This window comes from Varroa destructor, unplaced genomic scaffold (genome assembly GCF_002443255.2).
Source record: "Varroa destructor unplaced genomic scaffold, Vdes_3.0 BEIS01000007.1, whole genome shotgun sequence".
NCBI lineage: Eukaryota > Metazoa > Arthropoda > Arachnida > Mesostigmata > Varroidae > Varroa > Varroa destructor.
In genome coordinates this window covers 5599641-5624209 of record NW_019211460.1, presented here as the reverse complement: position 1 = coordinate 5624209, position 24569 = coordinate 5599641, and the positions used below count along the sequence as shown (strand labels likewise).

Genomic DNA, 24569 nt, shown 5'->3' with positions numbered 1-24569 from the left:
TTTTTGCCCGCTAAATGACTCAGGATAGCCTGATATTTCCCAGTGTGTCATAAATGTCGCTCAAATTCCCTTTGAATTTAGTTGACTTACTGATTCACGGTTTACGTGTTTAATGTAAAAGCGTGAAACTATTACTATAAATCGAGTAGCATGAATAAAGTCAATACAACGTTAGCAGGGTAATACACTCTAATTAAACTTACTTTTATTCCACTTGTGCATATTTTAGGTTGGTTCGGGAAATGGCCTAATTGCCATATGCTCTCTCGTAAGTCTCACGTACGAGTATGAGAAGACTTTGAAACTCAAGGAGCGACTTCAGATGGATAGTCAACATCTATACAACATTCTTGGCGTCAAAGATCATAAATACCTTAGCCATGCGGAGTGGCCAGTCAGAGCACTTAGAAGCCTTCTTTGCCTTATTCAGAGAAGGCCCATAGATGATGCATACTTTGCCCAACTGCTGGCGGTATGTGCAGCTTACAATAAGGATAATATTGCGTAAAAAATTAGACATTTCGAAGTATTCATTAAAAGTATGTGTAACTTTAAATATAACAGAGAATTCCAATTTGTCAAGGAAGCATCCTATGTAGCCGTAGTGTGATATGAGCAATATTTTACACGGTAATACGGTGTGGTAAGGTATTGTAGTTGCTTGGAAACCTTTTTACAAGGAAAGTTTTGAGATAAATTACTAAATAATACCAGAATGGTGGATGAGGAGAGCTAAGGATTACCCTAAATCAGGAAAAAATACAATTGTATGATGTCTTTCAAAAAAGCCATAGACATATCTGTAGGAAGAAATACTTGTGCGCAAACTTCAACTGTGATGGTACAAAATACCTTGAAATTAGAGATCGATCGTCTCTTTCATCTTAGAATGTACTCTTTACATTCTAAGATCAAAGAGGGGCGGTCCAAGGCTTTCGTATTTTATGTGCTATGCTGTTTTCAAAAGGTACTCACCAAATTACGAATTGAACTCTTGTCTGTCCTTGATATATTTTTCGAAATTTTCCAGTCCGCATCCGGGTTGTAGTACCATGTAAACAGCGTAATTGACGTAATTCTATGATGGAGAGTAACGAAGGTGTTTATTTGATAATTTTCGTGACTTGTGATAGTGAAGTCAGATTTTAAGTGGGAGTGAAATGCACTATACCTAGCTCACACTGAGGCATATACTATAAACAAAACTCTTTAACATTAGTAGTTCAAAGGCTTTTGCTCAAAACCGACCCGTCATGTCGAAATATTAGGCTGGGTAATACGCGGTCACAAATATCGATTATCCCACATGCTTGTTATTGGTGATGGAAAGTGGAGCCTGTATGTCAACATAAACCAGATGTCGAGTTCTGGACTCCTATATAGGTTTTGTTGCACCGTTTACATCCTGCGGACTTTATGCCGACGGATTTCTGCTCATTGGGGAATCAACCTGTGCTTACTTTCAATACGAATCAACGATTCAGAACAACGGTTGGGAAACCTGATTAACACGTTACCTTCTGACTAGACAACATGCATTAGTTGGTAGAAATAAGAATGAAAATCGTGCACAATAACTTAATTGTTCCAGGAATAAAAGATGTGGTATTTTTACTTTATAAAACAAACGCTGACACTTGTTATGCAATTTAGTATAATTCAACGTTCGTATGATTATACTTTCAGAAGTTTACACGCAGCGCATCATCAACGGAGAAGGCCATTGGCGCAATATTGTTTTCGCTTCACCAAATGTTGCCGCTGCTGCAATCGCAAGGCTTACTTCGTGATGCCCTTAAATGCTTTTCGATTAAAGCTCAACACCAGGAATTCCTTGCTGCTGTTGGGGCAGGTTTGATGATACAAAAATGCATGTTTCACGGAATCTTTGAAGTAGCTGAAGATGTTCGAAGAATATGTGAGGACATCGTTCAGAAACTGGAGGCATGGGCTCTTGATGGGAAGAGCGGGACGGTGACCAGGTATGTGTCCTATAAACTCACCATGCCTAGTTGTAAGTTTTCAGTAATTGATAAAAGCCACTTTCTTTATTTATATATTACAACAAACGAAAATAGTTTTTTTCCGCTAAGTTGGTCACAAAGAAAACTTTACACCTTCTAATACTGCTAATATACAGAAGCAAACGTTGTGATCATATTGATTTTATTTTAATTATCTGGATGTCCATACATTTCATTGCATTATCGTATCGGGCGGAATACCATCATTCCGCTCATAGAATGTCTTCCTTCGTATGCCGTAATTTAATTCTGATGCATGGTTAGCGGAGCTCGACGATACAGAACAACCTCCTTTTGATCGAGAAACTAGCCACCACGATGCCGATATAGCTTTGAATGCGTTCTGTGTCATCGGCAGTAATTCGAAAGCAGAATCGTTCTCCTAAATTAATCCAACGTAATGCATGCCGCTCAGGAGGACCATTGATGGCCGTTGCGCAACGGCCCAGATCGTCCTGTTAGCAAAACTCTTTGTTAACCGTGTCATTGACAGCGATGTGAAGTGACAATATTGAATAGCCCGCGTTCCCCGTAACTGAACCGTAGCTTCATCGTGCTAAGGGCATCCCGTGCAATTCACAAACCGAGAACGGGTGCACGAAAGCGGTACAGTAACCTTCAACTATCTAAAGGGATTAGTTTACACACATGATTTATTTTCGATCTAATAAATAAAGCTCTGCACGATTTGCGGGGCTTGAAGCCATTTTCGGAAAAGTATCGTGTTTCTAACTTTTAAACAGTATTGCCAATAATGGACATCTAGTGAGCGTTGTAGCTGTCTATTCAACCTAGCAAAGCAGTACGGAGCTCAACACGTCCTGGCATAAAAGGTAAAGAATTTTCTCTCGGAGCAAACTAGTGACCAGCGGCATTGTTTCTCAGGGAGCCACGTATAAATTGAGCAAGGCACTACCGTTACGATCTGTCGTACATTAAAGGCATGTTTGGCGAACACCGAGCTCAACTTCAAAGAGTTCTGATGTTCCGCAAACAACCTTCAGACACACGTTGCGCTCGCTTTGCAGGCAAGCACAATATTTGTGAAGTAACCCAATTTCATAGCGACTATATCTCTTCAATTTTTTTGTAACTACAGATAATATGTGAGATTTATAAAAAAAAAAAATGCAATTAAAATATTTTGGAAAATTTTTAATCTTTATAAAAAAGAAAGAAGATGAATCATGCAAACTGGATGTTTACTGTCATACAACTGCAAAATATTAGTTTTTAAATGCTTCCTCAACCAGCAGCCTGTTGTCACCCTTGTATTCGATGAAAATGCTCATCTTAGCGGTGAAAATTTCTCAGTAAGGATACCGCTTGTAAAAGGATATGTATATCTGTTAATTAAAGTTTGGGTTTTTGTCAGGAACGAATGCCGTGTTTCACGAGTAACTCATCCAGCAGTCCAAAGAAATGTCCATCCTTAACGTAAATTAATTTCGAATAGCGGTTCATGATCATTTTTCTATTTACAACTAAACTTCTGCAGATAGGTATCTGCAGTGTTTTTCTGTGTTGTTTGTTTGGTACTGTGGGACTCTCACCCACTAAACCCTGGACCTTTCAGAAACTTGGGCTTTGGTTCAGAATATAGTTTAATATTACTTCGAAAGATGCAGATGCCTGTCTAGGTCGTAACTAAAACATTATAGTAGGGATAAGAGAAGTGTACTGAAAACCGAAATAGTTATACTGGCGGTCTAGCAATATTTACCTGTTACCAGCAACTGACACTCGTAGTCTCGAAAAGAAAGACAAATACACACGTACGTTTTGCTGTCTATTTGACACTATTCTCTAAAAGAAGTAATGTCCAAAATATCATCATGGTAAAATTATTCACAAAAATGAACGCCTAGATTTGATGTATTCGTAAAGTGAAGCTAGCGTGGCTAGTTACGGTTGTTGATACGTCGACGAGCCGCAAAGCTTCTCCTGCAGCGCATACGTGAACCCAGGTAACATGAGCGATTCGTCTATCTAGCAAGGCTGTTAGCCTAAGGTGTGAAGACGCAAAGTATTTGTTTCTTAAGTAGGCAACGAGCCTGGCGCATATTCTATTCTGTCGTATACACACATATATGACACATGTGACAGCATCGCGTGTCCTAATAGCTCAGCTTCGTATGCAAAATATGCTTGTTGTTAGCAGCCTGCTGCGTCTTAACCTGTAGGTTGTTAATACCGTTCTTGGATATATACCGACGTCCCTGTAGGTAAACGTCTATGCTGATGGAAGCTCGTCTGTCCACATGTCATTATATGGTCCAGTTGTACTTCAGTGTGACTCGACGCGCAACGGTCCTCTGGTAGATTGCCTTCTGTGCTTCTCATTGCAACGCTTATTTTAGCTCACTCCTGTTGCTAGCATAGGTGGGAATTATTGTAGATTACAGATTCCTCTATCAAATGCCATAATCGTTTGCATCATCTCAGTAGCTCTCTCAATATCGCGTACGATATTTAAAGGTCAAAAACCAAATATGTGAATGCTACACCATGGCTGTCGGGCTATTACGTTGGCTTAGCGTCTCATTATTAGCCATAGTCCTCCATAAAGCATTGTGACGTTCCTGTGAGTTCTCAGTAATGCGTCCCGTGTGACATCCTTCTCAGAAGACAGTATGATCTTTAACTTTTTCGATATTGTTCTGTCCATAATATTGTAGAAAGACCCAACACAGCGAATTCAAATCGCTGTCTATTAACCTTCTATTAACTTTCTAGATACACCATTTGTCTATAAAGGCAATTAACAACGCAAACTCGCTCTATTGTCTCTATTAGATTATTAGTTAAAGCTATAGACTTCAACAACGAGAGTAGGACAATATCAGATATGCTGAATCTGAAATGTTTCAGAAAATTCCCAAAGACATATAACATTATTAATTCAATCAATTAAATTTACGTGGCAATAATAACATAGCACGTCAGGATATCAGTAACGCTCTCATAAGTAAGAGGTTTCAGAACAAGTTAAAAACCCAACTTAAATCAGTAGTCGTACAGCAAATACGCAATAAAAAACAGTTTAGCATGTTTTACGGCTAACTTCAGACTTCTAGGTTTCTAGTTTTGGTAAACACTACATGAACAATTATTTTAAGAGTCTGAGGAATGAATAAGGTTATGAAGCTACGGGTAATATTAGCTGGACTCCTGGAAGAGAAACTCAATATAATTAAGATCTAAAAGTCGGAAGCACTCGGAGAAAATTAACAAGAAGTTTAAAAAAATATCCACGGATCTATTTTATAGAGCTCGTCTCAATGCTAGACTGAATACTCGCAGTTATCCTGATAGAAGCCTTAGTTGTGAGACTGTGTACCTACCCAAACGTTGCCGACAGCGAATTCGTAAATTATTCTTTTTCTTGACGTGCACTTCGTATAAAGCACCGAGGCGTTGGTCAAAGACCGACAAGATATCGGCCAGCGTTTTTATACCATAAACATGTCCAAACTACCAGCTTTTTAAGAAGAAATAGCTTAACGCCAAATGTATCACACATTTTTTCTGTAGAAGGTATGTGATATTAAAGTATTGCACTGCGTTTTGTTATAACTGAGACAACATCGTATACGACAAGTAATTTCGCAATGTTTGTGTGCGAAGAGAGTCGAGACGTCAACTACCTTCTTAACGGAGCGGCCCGAGGCATGCACACAGAAGGTAAAAATTAGGAAAGGTAGGCCATGGTCAAACACAAAATGCTCGAGAAGTAAAACCCTACGGTGTTCAGCAGTAAAAAACAGCTTTAGCCCCCTTGGAGGTAAACAGTCTACTTAAAAGGCTCAGACGAGGCACATATAATCGGAGTAAAAAGACGTCTGTTATATTTCCACTTGTGGCTGGGGAAGGCACCACGTTTAAATACGGCATGGAACATCTACCTGAACAGCATATTGGCGTCGCTTCACTATGTTAACTGCTTAATGCCATTCCTAACAATATCCCTCTGCACTTACTCAGTCTGAGATGCACAGCACTTGGAAAACGCAGTTGAAAACACAATTCACGGGGAGTTCAAAACCCAACTAACAAATCATCAAGTCCGGATTATGTACAAAACGAATATTTCAAGCAAGCAAGTGTCTTGGATCCGTACTGGAACACTCGCTTTTCCATCTAAATAGCGCAAGCATACAGAGGGCATAGAAGCAGTGCTTCTCTTCTCAATTCCTAAGAGTAAAAAATCAACTACAGACCTATAATTAACGTGTGTTATGATAAAGAGCGGTAATATCACTGTAATACAAAAACACTGTCAGATGAACACCGCGAATTCCGAGGAAAGCAGTCCATATTATAGGTGTGCCTAATATTTTTAGACAATATTAACATTAATAATAACATTATTAAGACAATATATACATGTAATATACCATATGCATGTAGACTTCATTTAGTTCCGCCTTACGCGCTCAAAATTGAATTCACATATCGTGGGCATGTAAGGCTCGAAACATAGAGATATTATAAAGAGAAACTGACTGATACTAGCTCTGCGTTTTGTAATGGATACTCATATAACAGAGATAATGAATAGAATACCCTAACAATGTATAGATATAAGTGGGAAAATTTGTCTAGTAATTGTTTCTCGATTCATAGCTTTTCTCGTTTACCTTTCAAAACCCACGGCATGTATGATACATAGTTTTATAATTAGCGGGTATTATCGTTTTTCTTAATTTTGGAAACGAATATAAAATAATAGGTAACTGACAGGATTAATAATGATCTGTTTTCGATACGCCTTGTAGGCGGTTATGCTGTCTTTTTGACATGGACATTTAGTTACTTTTTACCTGACAGGAGTAAAAATAAAAATAACTAATAAAAAAATAATTTTTTTAAATTTATTTTTTATTAGTTATTTTGATTAGAAAATTGTCACTTCTATAAGTGACCACATTTTTAGTATTTGCAATTAGTTTCTATTTTTGCCCCAGACGTCTTTTTTAGAACGTCGGCGAGCTGCAAGGTGGCTTCAAGTCACTGAAAAGTTTACGTAGCGACTACGCTGTGTATCCAAATAACGCTTATTACAAGTCATACATTTCAGCCGAAAAACAAACAACTTTCTTCATAGATAGTGTCTGCATACAATATGTTAAGCCAAAGACCTAAAATTATGTGCACATTTTATTCACATAATATTTAAGTGGGAATTCGTCAAATGTGAGTGAAAAAAAAATACTGTTTGTTTTTAAGTTGCATTCAGATGAAAACATTTATTTTTTTTAGGTAAATCGACAAAGACATTGCAACGTACTTATTCAATATAGCTGGGATTTGCTGCGAAAACGCAATCCGCCTGCGAGTTCTGCAAACTTCTGAGACTAACTTCCTACTCGGAATTCGCGAATTTTTTCGTGTCGCTATATTGATACGTTTAAACTTGTTAACATTACGGTTAAAGATGTTAGAGACAGCGTATTTCTTTTCAGACTGTTAAGCTTATGTCTGAACACCCTCGACCTTAAGACCTTCGGTGGAAGCTTAAATAATTGGAAGCTAGTTTTGGACTTCGTTTGTGACGGTTTCACTATCACGAAGGAGGCGGGGCGATATGACTTTTAGGATATGTGAAGTAGATCTTAAATTTTGCGGCGTTCGTATTCTTATAGAAAAAGCTTACCAATTCTGAATCGAGATACCGATACTGTTAAATAGGCGTCTTTACTTATTTTTTAATAGATGTTTGTCCTTTACTGTAGATTATTCGCGTTGGCGTACTGAAATCTTATCCAATTCCCCGCGAGCTGTATGAAACCGACGATTGCGTACCGTCAATTTGTAGCAACTGAAAAAATGTATAATGTTAGCGAAGGCTAGTCTTCACTCATATTCTAGTCTGGTCTTTTGTATCTTCCATGATGAGTTTGTAATCTTGTTCAACTACAGAGAGAACTAGGAACGACCTATACGTTCGTTAACTTATATACTGGTTCTAATATATTTATCGACAAAGTGCAGGGCATTTGCAGTAACGACATCTGCTCGGTGCTCTATTTGGTCTGGAACCACTTTTGAATCTTAATGGGCACGGTAGCATCGTAGCAGTTAAAAAAGCTGCATTCGGCAATATAGATTGGCTTTACAAGCCAAATGTTTGCAATTGAGGACTGACTCATACTTCTGCAAGGTTTCAATAACTGAGACCTAAAGGAAAATACCAAAGAAGCAACCGTTTACCCATTAGTAGACGGCTAATTACAGCGATGACTGTAGGACAATACGATGCACAATAGTGTCGCTGAAAGAATTCCCCATGGTACAAAGCGGGTAACGCTGGATCGAAAGTATAGTAACAGCACCGAAAAAAAACAGAATTAGCAAATATGCGTGATATATATTGCAAAATTGACTACCTTACCGCTAGTTCGAAGAATGGTTGTCAATAGGGAGTCTACTTTGAACCCCATTGTGCCCTTTTGCGAATTACAGGATAATTAGAAAGGATCATGGAGCTGCTCTGACATGCTATATTTCCATCTTTAAAACGGATCAAAGGGTAGGATCAGACTAAAAGGAGCTTCTAAGTGAATTGGATTAGGGAATATAGATTTTATTAAGAATGTAGATAGTCATAAACATTAAGAGAGACATTTTGGTATTATAATTAACATGTCGTCCAGTTCGCAACCGAATTGAAGAAGCTTTTTCATCAGCCGTGTCATAAGTACAATAAAATTCAACTGCATACAATTTATGACAATGTCTGTAGAAAGCGCCCTTTGAGATCGGCGAGTACTTGTGACCGTTGCGGTTGCCTGATGAACGACCACCTATTTGAATTTAGTTTCGTACGAATCTTGCATAGTCGTTTGCATACTTACCATTTGTGTTGAAGTGGGATTTCTGCTCAAGAAAATCTTCAGAAGAGGCATTTTAACGTGTAGATACAGTTTATGCGCAAACGATATAGAAATCTAGAAGGAGTATTTTAAGCAGTTGTAGTTTGAACCTGCAATGTATTGGTTTTCAATAAAGAGGATCCTTAATTATTCTATGGCCACGGCAAAGCCGAATCTGGTGGAATGGAAAAAGCATTAGTAATCGTAAGAAATGATTACATATCAAATGATTCGAACACTTGTTATCAGTAGATTGACATCTACAACAACGAGCGGCTACTTTCGCTACATTTCCGTAGCTGTTGTAGAAACACTGATAACATGTAAATCACCAAAATTCTGTTAATGCTTAAGATTAAGCAAGGTTTAGTAATTCATACATCAACTTTTTCCTAGCTGTTTGAAATTTCTGAATTTAATAGTTTGTGAAATAAAATACATGTAGTAGTCTGGACGCTGCTACACTTTTGTGCCTTTTTACAAGTATCATCAGAACCGTTGCCCCATGGTTTTTGAATCTGGTTTGAGATGTTGTTTTTAGATGTGCACATTTGCTTAAAAGCCTTTCTTCGCAGTAGAGTCATTTGTATTCATAGAATGAAAAATTTGCAATCTGGGCAACCAAGCAATACCAGTACGCCGGTACCTAATGTCATCCCGCAACTAAAAATATGTGACAAGTCTTGTATCGGTTTTTACAGTTTACTCAGCTCGCACACAAAACAATTATTTTGAAAATGCTGCTTTGATATATACACACAATTTGTAGACGTGTCTATACATTTGAAAAGTAAGTACAATATTTACATTTGCATTGTTTTGATCTTAATTTTTCAGCCCATCGTACCTGTTTGGAACGACTTTGGCAATGAGCAGTTTGTGCGCTCTTCGTATGTTTCAATCACCTGCACGGTCTTTTTGCGCTCGCATTGTCGCTCTTCTTGGAGTGTCTTCCCCTCTGACACTAAAGCCAACTCTTGGTCCTGTGTCGTCTGGCGCCGTCACGCAAACGCGTCAGCCTGTCCTTTCATCGAGCTCTAGCGATTCTCGGTGGACGTCTCACGAAAACGACTTTGACTATTTGGACGAGATAGCACTGTGCTGCGCTGTAATGGCAATCAATGGAAGACAATTTGTTTTAAAAAGTTGCGCAGGCCAAGACAGGTATGGGAATGATGGAGATGTTGGTGAGCAGAAATCTTTGCGCGATTTGGCGGAATGGTTAACTCAGAGGAGGGCGCAAGTTCCAATGAACGCTGGAGTGGCAATCGCGCTTGGTCTTATATTACACAATATGGCACAGTGTGATGCTGCTACTAAAACACTCCTATCACAACAAAGGATAGGACAACTACAAGATCAGGTATGAACTTTTAGGAAAGTATGATTTTCCGCACGTAGGTTTATGCAACGAATGATGGAAGCGGCTTATATGTTTGGTTCATGATCGCCAGCATCACTCGCTTGCTCACCATTTTTCAAACATGAAAAGTACATTCTTTGCTTAATAGTTGAAACGCATATTCCACTCAACCTTCAGTAGCTGTAAAATTCGTTTTTACACATTTTTTTTTTTAAGTAAAAACGAGTTTAATTTATACAAGGTGCAAAAATAATGTCATCGAACCGATTGATTTAAAAGAGGATTTCCTTACATTTCTAACACATAGGGGGTTCCAATTATTAAATACCATACCATACCTGCTTCGCATGATTTCATATTTCTCTATCTAAATCGAACGCATTTCTTAATCACACACTGTGCCTTGTCCTAACCCAAGTCTTTGTTGCTTCTCCATTAACAATTTGCCTGACTTCCCAAGTCAGTAACGTCTAAACGTGCCAAAGGCTTGCGTTTGATCTTCAGCACATAAGACATTGGGTAAGGATCTGTTCTCCCTTCATGTTAATCTTTTTTGTGTGCCCGAAATAGCTTCTGCAGACGACTCTGGATATTGATTGAATATTACTGACACAATATTGCTTAACGTTGAAGTCACTGTTATAATGGAAACTTACTGATCATTCCTGAACGTCACCAAACAGTAGCGCAGCACAAGTAGGTTTCTTGATGCCTCTGTATTACATATTTACCTTGCCTCTCGCGGCTTAACTTCTCTTTATTCATTATTATTATTAAAAAAAACTTTACTTTTTTAAACAAAAATGCCACGAAACATCACAAGTTACATTTTTTCCGAATCCTTAATGTATATGTTGAAAAGTATGTTCAAGTCGAATAAAAATACAATTAAATGATAGCGCAGAAAATGTCCTTGCTTGAAGTAAGGCGTCACAACTGGCTGTAAGCGCAACTTTTAGGCTGAGTAAGTAGATAAAACGAATTTGTAATGACATTATTGACTCGATCACTTTGTACGAGATGTCGAAAGTACGAGGGAGAGAGAGAGAGAGAGAGAGAGAGAGAGAGAGAGGGGAGAAATGGTACGAGAGTCATAAAATTTCGATCAAGCAAACTTCGTCTATCGTCGGTGTTAAAAAGACTTCCAGAATAGAGATGCTTTGTCAAGATTGATTCTTTTAGTTAGGCAAAATACAGTTAAGTTAAACAAACGTGTATGTCAAGGATTTTCTTGTCGACACACGCAAAAAACGTGCACTACAATGCAATTCACGGACGAGCGATATGAAGATTGTTTCTGCATGTCACTGCCACTCCGTGTTATTATGTCACCATGCACATATTCGCTATAATCTACCAGAGGTTTCTAAGGCGTTTGCTGAACTAAGTTATTGGTTGAGCCCAAATAATTAACTCGGTATCAGTAATGTGGCTGTACCATTATGTTTGGTAACGACCAATTTGTATTCAAGCTTTAAACAATTTTAATTAGCGAGTCGATTTCGGAGCAAATATGTCGTCTAGCAGGCGAACAAACGAATTTAACTGTAAATGTATCAATGGCTAACGCTTAAGCTTTGGCAGCTCTGTAGGCTACCAGTGGCAGGACTAGATTCTTATGTCCCTTCTTTAGAAACCGGTATATGAAACATTAAATCACTGCAGTTCCAATTAAAATCACGTCTACGATTTTCGAGTAGACTGCTATTAGGTTTTCCGCAAAAAAAATCGAGTAATTGCTAAGGTCTACAGGGAATAAATTCGATATCATTTAGCGTAAATCGACTTGGCATAACACACTGACAAGCTTAACACAAGAAGGTCCTTATTATACCTCATTTATCTGAATGAGTGGGAGCATATTAATATCTTCCAAATTCGGTAAAATGTGCATATAGAACATGTGAAACCACAATTCGTCCGAACGCGCTAGTATCGAAGTCCTTAGTTGACTCAGTGGTTATATGACAGTTAGTTTCATGATATTGTAGGTAACAGTATTTAAAGATGCACGCGTCGATTGGTTTGTGATAAGTCTGAATTAAAAAAAAATGTTGTGAAATACGCGCGTTACATATTTATCGAGCACCTAACAATTTGTTCTCCACGTATCCTTCCATTCGTTACCAGTCACTGCTTTTGTTTCAATATCAGCCATTTTGTTCCTATAAGACAATAGTCTTTTTTAAAAAACTTTCGGGTTTTGAATAGCCTACTCCTTAAGGGGGGGGGAATAGAGCTCCTTAAGGAAAATGTGCTTGCCAACAGGTGCACACGCCGGTCTCTAGTGGTAAGGTGGAGGTCCATGATTCGTTTAAGAAGGCCAGGCCTGACTCTGTGTTGATAAATGGGCGGCTGATATGTTTTCCTGAAAAAGGAATGTGAACCGTAAGAAGCCGTCGGCGATACCTTAATTTGAAACGGCTCTAGCGCAGCCTTTAGTAATAGGCTTTGGGGCTCCGTACTCAATGTTGCTACTAGCGCCTCTTTCGATATGTGCTGCAAGCAAATTTGCGCTTCTTGGAAGCTTGACACCCACCCACGTACGTAAATATATCTACGTAAAGTCTGCCTTTTAAGTGGAAATATGTATGATTAGGCTAACTGTTCTTTCCGTCGGAACTTCACAACTTCTGTGTTTGTGCTAGAGGTAGAAGCGATTGGTGCTGTATGTCCGCGTACCTTATGGAGTTTCCGAACAGACGTTTATTTTGTCCATCAGAGAAAATCGGTCACTAGCAAGCAGCTAAATACTGAGTTTCGGCTCAGGGCGAAACTATCCGTCTTTAGGGGAGGCTTATCCTTTTGCCATGCCTATAAAATTGCTCTTAGTATATTTAGCAGCTTCCCTGAGATGTACGCCAGTTTTTCAAATAGATGCATTCGTGACCCTCAGCCGGCGGCAGTCTGCGAATCAACAAGTAAACTTTAGCTAAATGTGCTTTTTGACGACTTCTATAAATATTAAGCATGATGATATGAGGGATGTTCCAAAAAATGTGCTGCTTGCCAAACATTATATCGCTGGAACGATCTTTTGCACTGTAAAGTCGCCTCACACATTTTACTTGCCAGTACCATTCTTCGATCAGACACTCGAGAACGCGGGCATGTCTTGGGAAAATTTGCAAGACACTAGTATTTTTTCGAAATAGTCCTTTGGATTCTCGGGGCGCACAGAGCGAATTCTCCGTGCGTTCCGTAACCAGAAATTCGATCGTGTTTTTGTTTGACGTAAAATTTACCCTTCTTTAGGGAGCGCCTGCAAAGCGCTTTTAGCGAAGAGCAGCAGTTGTTCATTAATAACAACTGCCAGTTCCGTCACTGCCAGCTTTTTTTTGTGTTCATCTCTTATGCACTACATTGCGGCGGTTTTACTAAAAAATTGAAAAAAAAAATCATTGACCGGCTCGATGTCCGATGTTTTCGAGTACAGTGACGTAATGAAGGCCGTTTCTTAGAGACGACTTTGTCTAAGCTGGTTCGCCGCTGGGAACTTCTTTTTGCGAGAGTTTGTGGTCTCATTTACAATGATATATATACCCCAAGCATCTTATGAGAAATTGACTCCTCTCTATTTGCTTATGGTCTTGGCCGGTGAAGTTTGTTACTATAATATCTATCACCGAATAGCTTATAGGCTCGATAGAAGTTAAAAGTAAATTTTCATCGCCTTCTGCTCAAAAACTTAGGTCCTCTAAATCGAGTGACATAAATGTTCGATTGCCTATTCTCATACCTACCGTTGCGTTAAGGTCTCCAGCTATAGGTGGGATACTCTGTCAATCTAGGAGGCTGATGTGTCGAGTTAGGTTTTCAATGAGCTTTGTCATATCGTATGCTCGGGTGGTCTAATGTGCATGACAACAAACCGCAAATATGCTCCCTTCAATAACTGTGCAGTTGTTTTCTGCCACCACTACTTTCGTTTTACTAACGCGGTGTTCATACAGTGCTGATAAACCACTGCTCGGGCAGCCCGGTGAATTTGTAAGTACTGCTAAGCACTAATATTGTAGTACCCTTAGATCTTAAATAGTGTGTGTGGGCCTCTGCCCTTCGGTAAAGATTAGTATATCAAGCCGTTTGAAGGTCTAGTTACAGGGAGCTTCATTGACACGTTTAAATTCTCATGATTCCATTGTACAATTCTTCGTACTTTCTCCTGATTTGCGTTTGATATGTGAAGTTGTCCACGCGTTCCATTATCTGTGGTACCATATCGTAGATATTCGGTTTCTTCAAATCTTCGGTGCAAACAACTAGATCGTCCCTCTGTCGTACCTTTCGCTGGCCCTTGCGGATACACTTCTGTACTTATTGTTTTTGTATTTCTTGCCGTCAGAATGCTTGCTTCTGTCTGAGTCGATGTTGCTTGTACCAGCATTGTTCGCAGGAAGCGTATTCGTGTCTGTACCAGCTTCGCTTCTAAAGGTTTACTGCCTTTAAAGAAAGTGCGGTATGCTACGCTCTTGCCTTTGCAACCACCTGGCAGTTCCTAGAATTGTTTGATACGAATAGTGATTCTTGTGTACTGTCGCACTTTGTGCCGGCTGCATTCGGATGTTGTAAGTTTTCTATTCTAGTTTCCTGGATATCAGCTTGTAACATAAACGCCTTGCAGATTGTTATAATCGTTAGATTTGAGTCTCCTGAGACTTGCGTAGTCTGGAATACTGTTGTTGGATTATTAACCGATCTTCGAGGAAGTTCTCGACCCCCTTTGCGATTAAAGTTACATCGTGCTTGGCACTGATTCTAACCTGCGTTAGCCAATTATTTTCTTTAGACAACGAAAAGGTTTGCTTTCGATAGAAAATTCGATCAAAATTCAACAAAATTAATATTTGTAGTATATACTTGCTCTAACTGGTTTTAAAACTTTAACTAGGGAAATTTTCATGCAGGTCTACTTCAGAGTTGGCTTTTTATCTACACTGTGCCCAATGCATATTGACTTCAATGAAGCACGTTTGGTTTATATAAAGTGGGCACTCTCGATATATATACATGTATATGTCATTTGTCGCAATATCTAAAATTTCAGATTAGGGAAAAAAGCCAGTGATCTTTGTATTGTTGTTTCTTTAGTAAACCTTCGAGCTCGTCAACCGGATTTTCTCGTCATATTAACGCAGAGCACATATTAGGGTCGGAATTTCGATTAAAATTTCCCTAGGTTCTGCGTCCAAAAGTGCGTCAATGTTACATTAGTCAGATGAGCTCCTGCCCGGAAGTCCAGTAATCAAACATAGAGCGAAATGAACCGTTGAAAATTAGTATTGTGAAACCATAGCACGGCACCTTCATGTGTGCGTCTATGACGTTGTCAGCATATTGTTCGCACATTTAAGCCTAACGTGGCAAAGCTATTTCGATTTGCATATTGCTAAATGTTTGCGGATGATTTCAGCATCGGCGCACCACAAATTTCATCAATACTGTATACGAATTATTTGTGTGATCGGCTTGATTTTGTGCAAAACGGATTCCTCCACGCCATATATTCTTTTTATCCTGTTCCAGACACTAGCACTGTGCAAATTAGGCCAATATTTTAGTATCTTCAGCCTTCTCGTGATTTCAGGCTTTTTTGGCACATTGCAGTCTTTCCGCTTATGAATTAATCCGTAGTTGTTTTGCAGACTGCTCATCCTGTTTTCGGATACAATTGAGGCTACAGCCCCTCTTGTTGCAGAAACAACCAGAAGTTGACCCGCGGACTTCTGTTCTGAAAGACAACTTTCCTTTGCACACTTTTATTTATCTGTTCTAGTTGTAGTTTAATATTTGTTATGATTTTTATATATAATCCTTAGGACTGTAAAAAATTTCGTACGGAAGTGGCAGTGAAAGCCGCTTAGGGCCAGGAAGATAACCCACTAATTACGGAGCACATATTCATTGTAAATTCGACTGAACTGGCTAGCTTTATGTATATAATCATTATTATAGCACTGGCTACCAAAAACAAAAGTGTATGTTACAAACTTCCGCACGTATAATCGAGCTCTAGGAAGATCATATTGATGTCATATAAGATCGATAGATCATCACGGAAAGGCGTGTACTACTTCGAGGTGGAACTCGTGACCCGACACCTTTGCAAAAACCTTAATTTTTGAATAGCTTCAAGGAAACGTAAACATACTTTTTTTAAATCACCTTTCGACCTCTTTTTACTTATTAATTTATGTATTTAATTAATCTTTGTCGCTCTTACATTTTATTGATCCTCAAATGCATATAATAATAGGCATGTTTTTTTTTACAGCAAAGGTACAGCAATTGTAGTTAGTAAAGAAGATCTGTCAATGTTGTTGGCTATTCTGTTCAGCCTATGCCAATTTTTTTCTTTCCAATGGTGTCAATCTGCGGCACTTTAACGTGCTCTTAATGCTAAGGTTTTGCTTTTTATTGAAGCTTGTGGTCAAGCACATCATATTATAATCCACAAAGCCAAGTTTCCTAATCGAGGCCGAGACCCTTTGGGCCTATATCCGCGAGATGCCAAAAAAAAAAACTATCCCTAACGAAGGGCCAAGTCACTTCGAATTTGCTCGTGTTGCGCCTATTAGATCTCGCTGAGCTATCAGAAAATATGCTCTGAAATATGGTTAAGATTGCGATAAGTTGACTAAAAGAATCGACATAGAGCAGGTAACAGGGTGAGCTCAACAGGGTACCCTAAACAGTTGCGCTTCTCGTTCCTCTCCAGCAAGGACAGTGTTTTATGAAGGTAAATTTTTACGCCGACGATATTGAAATACGCAGAAAGACTAAATTGCACTTGAAAATACTTCCAAGTTCGAATTCGAGCGTGGACATGCTCGTTTCTCGTCGTGCTGGAGGCCAATTGTCTGATGGAATGCCTTACGGCAGTATCGAACTTAAAAGAAACACTTAGCTCTTTAGATTCCATCGCGAGGATGAAATTAAGAAGCCCATGATAGCAGCCGCAACTATCGAGATCTGTATTTAAATAAGGACGGATGCATGTGTCATTATATCTTTAGAAATTATTGGTGGACATTTCGGCGAAATTATTCAATTAAAGGAGCATAACAATTATCATTTACGGTATTTAAATAATTTGGGAGAACCTATGCGGCCTAATGATTTTATAATTGAACCTGCGTTCCGTAAGCTAACATTTGGTGTTCACGCTTGACCGCCTACTATATGTATTGCCCGACACTGCACCATTCATCGAAAATATCTGCAAGATGTTTGATCTCCTCAAAACAGTAGAATATCTCATCATCATGGACACGCACAGGTTAAAGAGCATGGAAGTAAATTTTTTGCTCTTTCTGACGCTGAAAGTTCTAATGATTGGTTGGGAATGTCCAAACAGAAATATTTTTCTAATTTCTGAAACCTAGCATATCATAGGATGGGAGCTGCATTTGCAAATATTGTCAGACCAATAACAGTCGTTATTATTCAGAGTAGTATAACATTATGCAATCCGTTTTGACAAAGCTAAGAAGTTCCTGTTTGCTTATCACTTCGCCATATTTGCACATCTACATGTATATTTATAAAAACAAATATGACTGACACACCAAAAAATGACTGAGTTCAGGAAAACATGAGAGATTTAATTTTCAATTATCATACATCCGGTCTTTGAAATTATATTCAAATATGTATTGAGACTCTTTTACAATTGCTTTTGAATTTCTTAAGACAAGAGCGTAACTGTAAATGTGTCCAGTACAATAACGGATTAACTAAAATTAGGTAAAAATTTGATATCTCCAACTAGGTAATGGGAAGTTTGAATAAGATAGCGTTTTTACTGAAGTGGAAGAGCAGGTATACACACATTTAAACCTGAAATTGCCACCATGCTCGATTGATCGATTTAAATGCGATATATTATTTTTATGTATCTTAGTAAATTAATAGACTATAATCACTAGCTAATGCATGGGCTTCACTTCAATTTTTGTACAGATAACTGGTGCACATGACCCAGCCTCGAGGACGAAAGCTGGACATATTGAGAGTCACCGTCTGGTAGAAGCCCTACTAACAAAGGTGTGGTTACCTGTGGTTGCAAACGCCCACGAATCAAATGGTCACAAAATCGCGGCCGTCGAGGGTATTGCCGCTCTTACCGGAGCTCTAGACCATCTCATAGTGCAAGTAAGAGCTTTTCAAGAGTTAATTTAAAACCTAACTGCATTTTTTCTGTGCGATGTCTTAGTACTGTTAATAAGGCAAGCCGCATTATTTCTTTCAGTTGCCAAAAAACAGTACCAATCCATTCTGCGGTTATTGTCCTCACAGAATTTGTCGTGATACAAAATCTTACGATCATAAAACACAAAGACTTGAAATATATAAACTAATTAATTAGATTCAAAAAGATTCGAAGCACCCAGAAGGAAGGTTCCCGGCTTTTTAAGAAGGCAATTAATACTTTACACTGATATTGAATGGTCAAGTCCAGGGATCTTATTTTAAAACAAATATTTGTAAAAACGCTTTTTCAGGCATAGCTCTTTGCATAAATATAACAACTTTATTTTCACACTGCAGTTTTTGCCCTTTCGATCAAAGCACTCTAGCGTAAATATTTTATGGGGTAATTAAAATATGCATTGGTGATTTGCGAAAACATATCAGAACTAAGGTTCTAGATATATAATTTATTTAGCATGTAGTGATCGTAATATCGGATCAATCGCTTAATATCATCATTTAAGGCATTTGGCTTTATGGATGACTTATCTTTTTTATTTGTTACTGTACCAGGTTTACGGATCGACAAAAAATATACCACATTTAGCCTTCAGAAAGTGAGGATAACTCAATCAAGTATCAAAGCGTTTTTCCGAACTATAAAGCATAGCCAGTGTTTTGCATATTGGCAGGTCAACAACTTTTTTAGGCGTTAGGATTGTAGCGAATAATTACATACCCTAATTAATTCTTTAAAACACTGTTAAGCAGATTTCAACTAAAAAAGGGGTAAGATCATTGAATATAATTCTGTAGGACTGTGTAAAAATCAAATTGAAAAAACAAATTGCTTTGGTGCAAAACTATGTGGCTGTCACGGGGAAGGAAGTGGGCAAAGCAGTTATCTAGAAATTTGAATCTCCACACCAGTCTTGCTTTAGGAAGTAATTGAGGCATGGCGTTGTCATCAAGTATCCAGATTACGTAATTTTGAATACCGTGTCAACGGTCCACGACTCCCTTGAATAACTCGAAACAGCGGGCTGTACTTGCTGTTAATTTTTGGCGAGTGTTTCAGCAGATACCCCTGCTGCCATTCCAAATACCATCTACACCCTCACATACTCGACATTACCACTAAACTCGGATTTCGCTTTAAGGCAACACCGTTCTCTCGCCTGGTCCCTCTCTGACTGGCGATAGGGATTGAATTCTCGTCTATGGTATGCTTTTGAGATTCGGCAGAATGTACGTGGATTACACCACACTCGTACACCACACACACACACCTTTTAGGACACGGGAAATCCATTATTTAGTTGGCATCCGCATTTTGATTATTTGGGTCAATTTTACAACTCGTTAAATGTGAAATGCCGGCTTTGACTAATAAAGCCCGTAGAATTTAAGCGTCAACACGTCCTTATCCTTTAGGTCTTGACATATGATCACCTCCTCACTGATTGTCAACACCCCGATTTCCGTTTGTGGAACGTTTGGAATATTCCGTACTGTATTTCCGATTAAAGCCACTTTGCCTAATGTCCTTAATCTTCGGTGAATTTCCGTAACGCTATAACCTCCGGGGAACAATATATTGATTTTTGAGATGTAAACTCAACCGGTTTTCACCTATTTTTTAGAAGGTTGGGGTATTTACTGGCTTTCTGGCAACTTGTTAATTCGCGATACATCTGTAACAAGGTATTGCTCAATTGCAGACTGACATCTTCACAGGAAACCGGTTTACACCCCTGTTGTCTTGATAGGGTTATTATATCACATTGTTACCCTACAAAGATGATTGCCCAATAAGTAATCCTTTAATGCACTACATGGATTCTGAAAAATAATCTCAAAAAATACTTTAAAAAATAATTTGAGCTTTACTGCAAAGCTGTCAATCAAATAACTCATTTCAAGCCGTGCGCGTGACTCCAGTTTCAAGACTTTACCTAACTGGGACACAATGGCCTTCTACAGTTATTCCCGTTCTTCCCTAAACTAAGGTTAACAGCGTTTCTCCGCTACAGTTACATTTGCGTAACGTATTAGCAATATTTATTCAAATGTCCTGTCTTTTCATTGGAGTATTTCAGTCTTCTGCTGTAACTCTGGTTTCATTAGCCTGTTCCAATATCTGGTCATCCTAAAATTATTTCTCGATTGCAGACCGATACTTTTCTAGGCGCCCGTTGTAGTCTTCCTAGGACCATGACGGCCACTGTTCTACATACTTTTTTCATATGATAATTTAAAAACACGGACACAGCTTCAGTTGTATAAGTAAATAGATATAATAGCTTTTATTACCAAGTTTTCACTGCCGAATCACTGCGTACTGCTGCTTTCTTAGCCGAATTGTTACTGTATCCAGATATTGCAGTGAACTGACATCACGCGTTATATAATTTCTTTTGAAGAAAAATTTTTATTCAAGGGGTTTTCTTTCTTTTTTTATTCTCTGAAGGTCACAGTGCTATGGAAATTTATGGAAATTTTAAAAACTTTAGGCATAAAAGCACTAAACGGAAGCACAGTACAGTGATACGAATGTTTCAAGAACAGATGGAAGTGTTGACGACGCATGAAAAATCGAGCAGATGTAGTAAAATAGATATCATGACGTAAAGGACAAGAACGTACTGCCGCAATTGAAAAGAGTTTTTACAAAGGTAGAGTGTGGGGTCTGAAAATTTTGCCGGCCAAAACTAGCATTTCGTATGCAACATGTTATAAAATTATAACCCAAAAATTAAAACTTAAAGTTAGTAAAAATTGATTCTTAATTGAGTTGATTCCAAGCTAGTGAAAAATGCATAGGCGTGTATTTCGCCAAACTTTGAAATTCGCTTGGAACATACAGTCGCCATAGACGAGATATGATTCAATCTCTATTGCTAGCGGGAGAGGGACCAAACGAGAGAACAGTGTCGCCGCGGAAGGCAGTCGAAGTTTGGTAGCAGTATGGAGTAGGTTTGGACATGAAATAAGGCCAGTATTTGTGATGTACATCAGGGTATTTTCTACTGAAATAATGAATATAGCCTGCTATCTCAAATTTATCCAAAGCCTTACAGATTACAGCCACGGCAATCGAAAGCACGCAATTTGAATACCTGATGACAATGCCAGACCTCATCTGTCAACTATTTCCTGGACTGAGCAGGAAAATGTCCCACGTTGGATGAGAAGGGCAATTGGTAGGCAAGCATATTCCACCATTGATTTACTCGGATTTACGAGGAGTAACTCTAACACATTAAAGTTGCTAGCCGAACTAGTTGAAAAATTCAAGTTGCTTGCAATAGCCTACTAATAAAGGCAGATGTAGACCCCCTACGCTAAATCGGCCCAATTGGGCACCTACGCTTTGACTGGGATTCCGTATCGGTGCATTGGAAAGGATGATTCCTAGAATATGTTTGTATATATTCTACTACTCTACATTTTACAAAAAGTCTTCCAACTTTTGTAGCCCATTTCACTTCATTGAATATTTTCCGGACTGTGGGGTGTCTCCGGGCAAACTGGCATTCTGAGATACCTTACAGACATCAATAGATACTCCAAAAATTGATACACCTCATGTTACAGTTAATTTTGTGGTAGGCTTGATTATTGTAATGATGAAAAAATCTTTGTCTAGTAATTTTAACTAACAACAAAACATAGACTAACATTGACGAGCATATCATATTTCGTCGATATTTTTGCTGATCGTGCCTATTGCCTTCTGTCATTTAATCAAATGTTATAACGCTTTAAAATTATTTTATTAATTATTTTATCGGTCGCTTAGATACCTTAACCTCAATGTATTTATTATAGTTTCAGCAAGCATATCATCATCACAGCTATTATTCTAGGGACACTTTCTGCAAAGTGGGTTGATTTTACAGTTATCTAGCCATATTATACTTTTTGGTGATGAATTGTCTAAATAAAAGGATATAGGGCGTTTGTCAGAAGCCGAAAAAGTAAAGCACGGACGATTTTAAGTTGATTATGAAACCACTTGTTCCGTTGTTCAATCAGTAACATGTATATGGCCAAGAAAATGTAATGGTATTTTACCTTTCAAAATCGACTTTAAAGCGTGTAGATGACCCCAGGGGCACGCCAAGGCAGATTCTCAACTATGCAGCAAATTCTTAAGCTGAATGAACCAAACACTTTCAAAGAGTTTGCAGTTTGTTCTAATTTTGCTCTGTGTAAACGTTTGCGAATCTCTTCACTTGCATTCAACTTAATTATCATGTACGTATTTAAAATCCTTGCTATCCCAGAACGGAGGAGGGAGCTTCTTTTACCCTGAAAAGGCTGTGTCGCATATCGATTTCTATTGATCCCTGCAAATATGTAAATTGTGCAGCAGACATCCAGCTAGCTTAACGAAGAGGGACACAAAGTGGTACCAAAATGTGTATAAGTATCATATTATTTAAAAATTGTCGGAAGTTTCTGAGATTATATATCTACGCTCAAATATATTTAGATGTCCGATAATTCGAACTAAGTTCCTCAGGAATCTGAATATTAAAATTGGACATCGGTAAAAGAAACTATCCGTTTGAATAAGGTAATGAAGCGTCGAGCCACGTGACAGACGTCATTAAGTGAAACGCATATTCTTTGAAAACCGCTGCACCGACTAAAATAGTTAGGACAGATAGGTGCAGAAGAGACTCTGTCCTGTTTTGTAATAGTTAGTTAACTGAGATTGAATAGTATTGAGAAGTTAACGAAATGCTAAATTATTCAACTAGATTATTGACTTCTATTATAGAGGTTTTATTAACAACTTTATTTATAAAGTTGTTAATAATATTTGCATTTTTGTCATAGACCTAGAAGATTACTGTTTCGTCTGGCACCAATCGAGTGGTATGTCGGGTGATTTACAACGCTATTCAAATAGCTGTAGAATATTAGCATTTTTGATACAAGTGTCTTGCTGATGTTCGAAAGATAGTCGAGATTCTTCTAGCGCGATACTAGATACTAACAGGTGTCAACACCTGTTGAGATCGTTGACCATAATCCGTGGTTATATCTAGTACAGGATGGTTCTAGCCATAAAAATAGCTCACTTTGCAAATCTCAACGCTTCTGCCCGTGTCTATAAACACCGTAAGTTGTTTCAGAGCATGCTAGATATGTGTTCTACCACATGTGTGTTCAGCTGAAAAAGTATGCATTTTTTAGATGACATATATGATCGGAAGTAGACGGAGAAATGCCAAATGGATGGCAAGGATACGATCTAATAGTCATATTACTAATTCAAATTGTAGAGTTATTACAATAAAATTCTAATAAATAAATTTGATTATAATACCAAAAACGGTTATCTGGTTCGCTGTTAGCAGCTTTCTAATCATTTTCTGGTCATGATATCGTATGAAACATTTTGGGCGTACACCCTCCGCCCTTGAAATATCCTGCTCTTTACTGATGAAATTCAATAACACATGGCACACCACAACATCTAGGAGTTAAGTGAATCACTACCGTCTTGAAGCAACAAAGTCAGTGGGATTTGTCGCAAAATTGCTAATTTCTTAATTTATATTCGAGTATAAGGTAATATTAATATTTATTATTACTGTTATTGAATTTTTCATAGACAACAGTCTATTCGAGTCGAGTATACATAAATATATATTCAATTAGCTTGCATGGTTGATGGGCATGTATGGCGGCTTTTCGGGATCCCTGTGTATCAAATAGTTAAACTCAAAAACGTGCCTTGCTACAGAAAACTCATGTAGTTAAGGGGATTCAAGTACATTAAACCGAGATCAGTTTTTTTTTTTTATATTTGAACGCATACAAAAGTAAATGAAAATATTTTACATTTAAGAATGTGATTTCTTGAAAATAAAAAATAGGATATCAATTATGTGTGTTATCCAAATCGATATACATAACTATAGTAGATTCGACTAAAGTTCGACAAAGATATGGTGTATCTTCCACTTCCAATAGAAGAAGTTGGCCTCACCAAATTGTTTGTACCCCCCCCCCCCCTTTAAGTATATATGGACAAATGGGACATTTTACGCAAATGAATAATTCCTGTACAGGGGGATAGATATTTGTGTGCATTTT

At 38.2% G+C, this 24569-nt stretch overlaps 1 protein-coding gene across 8 annotated transcripts in view; it reads left to right on the top strand.

Annotated features, from left to right (window-relative positions):
• LOC111254977 (uncharacterized) overlaps positions 1-24569 on the top strand; it is a 144198-nt gene that overhangs the window by 92239 nt on the left and 27390 nt on the right. For all 8 annotated transcript variants that reach the window (XR_015317636.1, XR_015317635.1, XM_086975611.1 and 5 more), the window contains 4 exons: positions 230-472; positions 1687-1982; positions 9737-10262; positions 18225-18416. Coding sequence is in view for 6 of the 8 variants with exons in the window: in XM_086975611.1 (XP_086831737.1) it covers positions 230-472; positions 1687-1982; positions 9737-10262; positions 18225-18416 (1257 nt within the window). In the remaining 2 variants the exon portion in view is untranslated. The remainder of the gene's footprint in view (positions 1-229; positions 473-1686; positions 1983-9736; positions 10263-18224; positions 18417-24569) is intronic.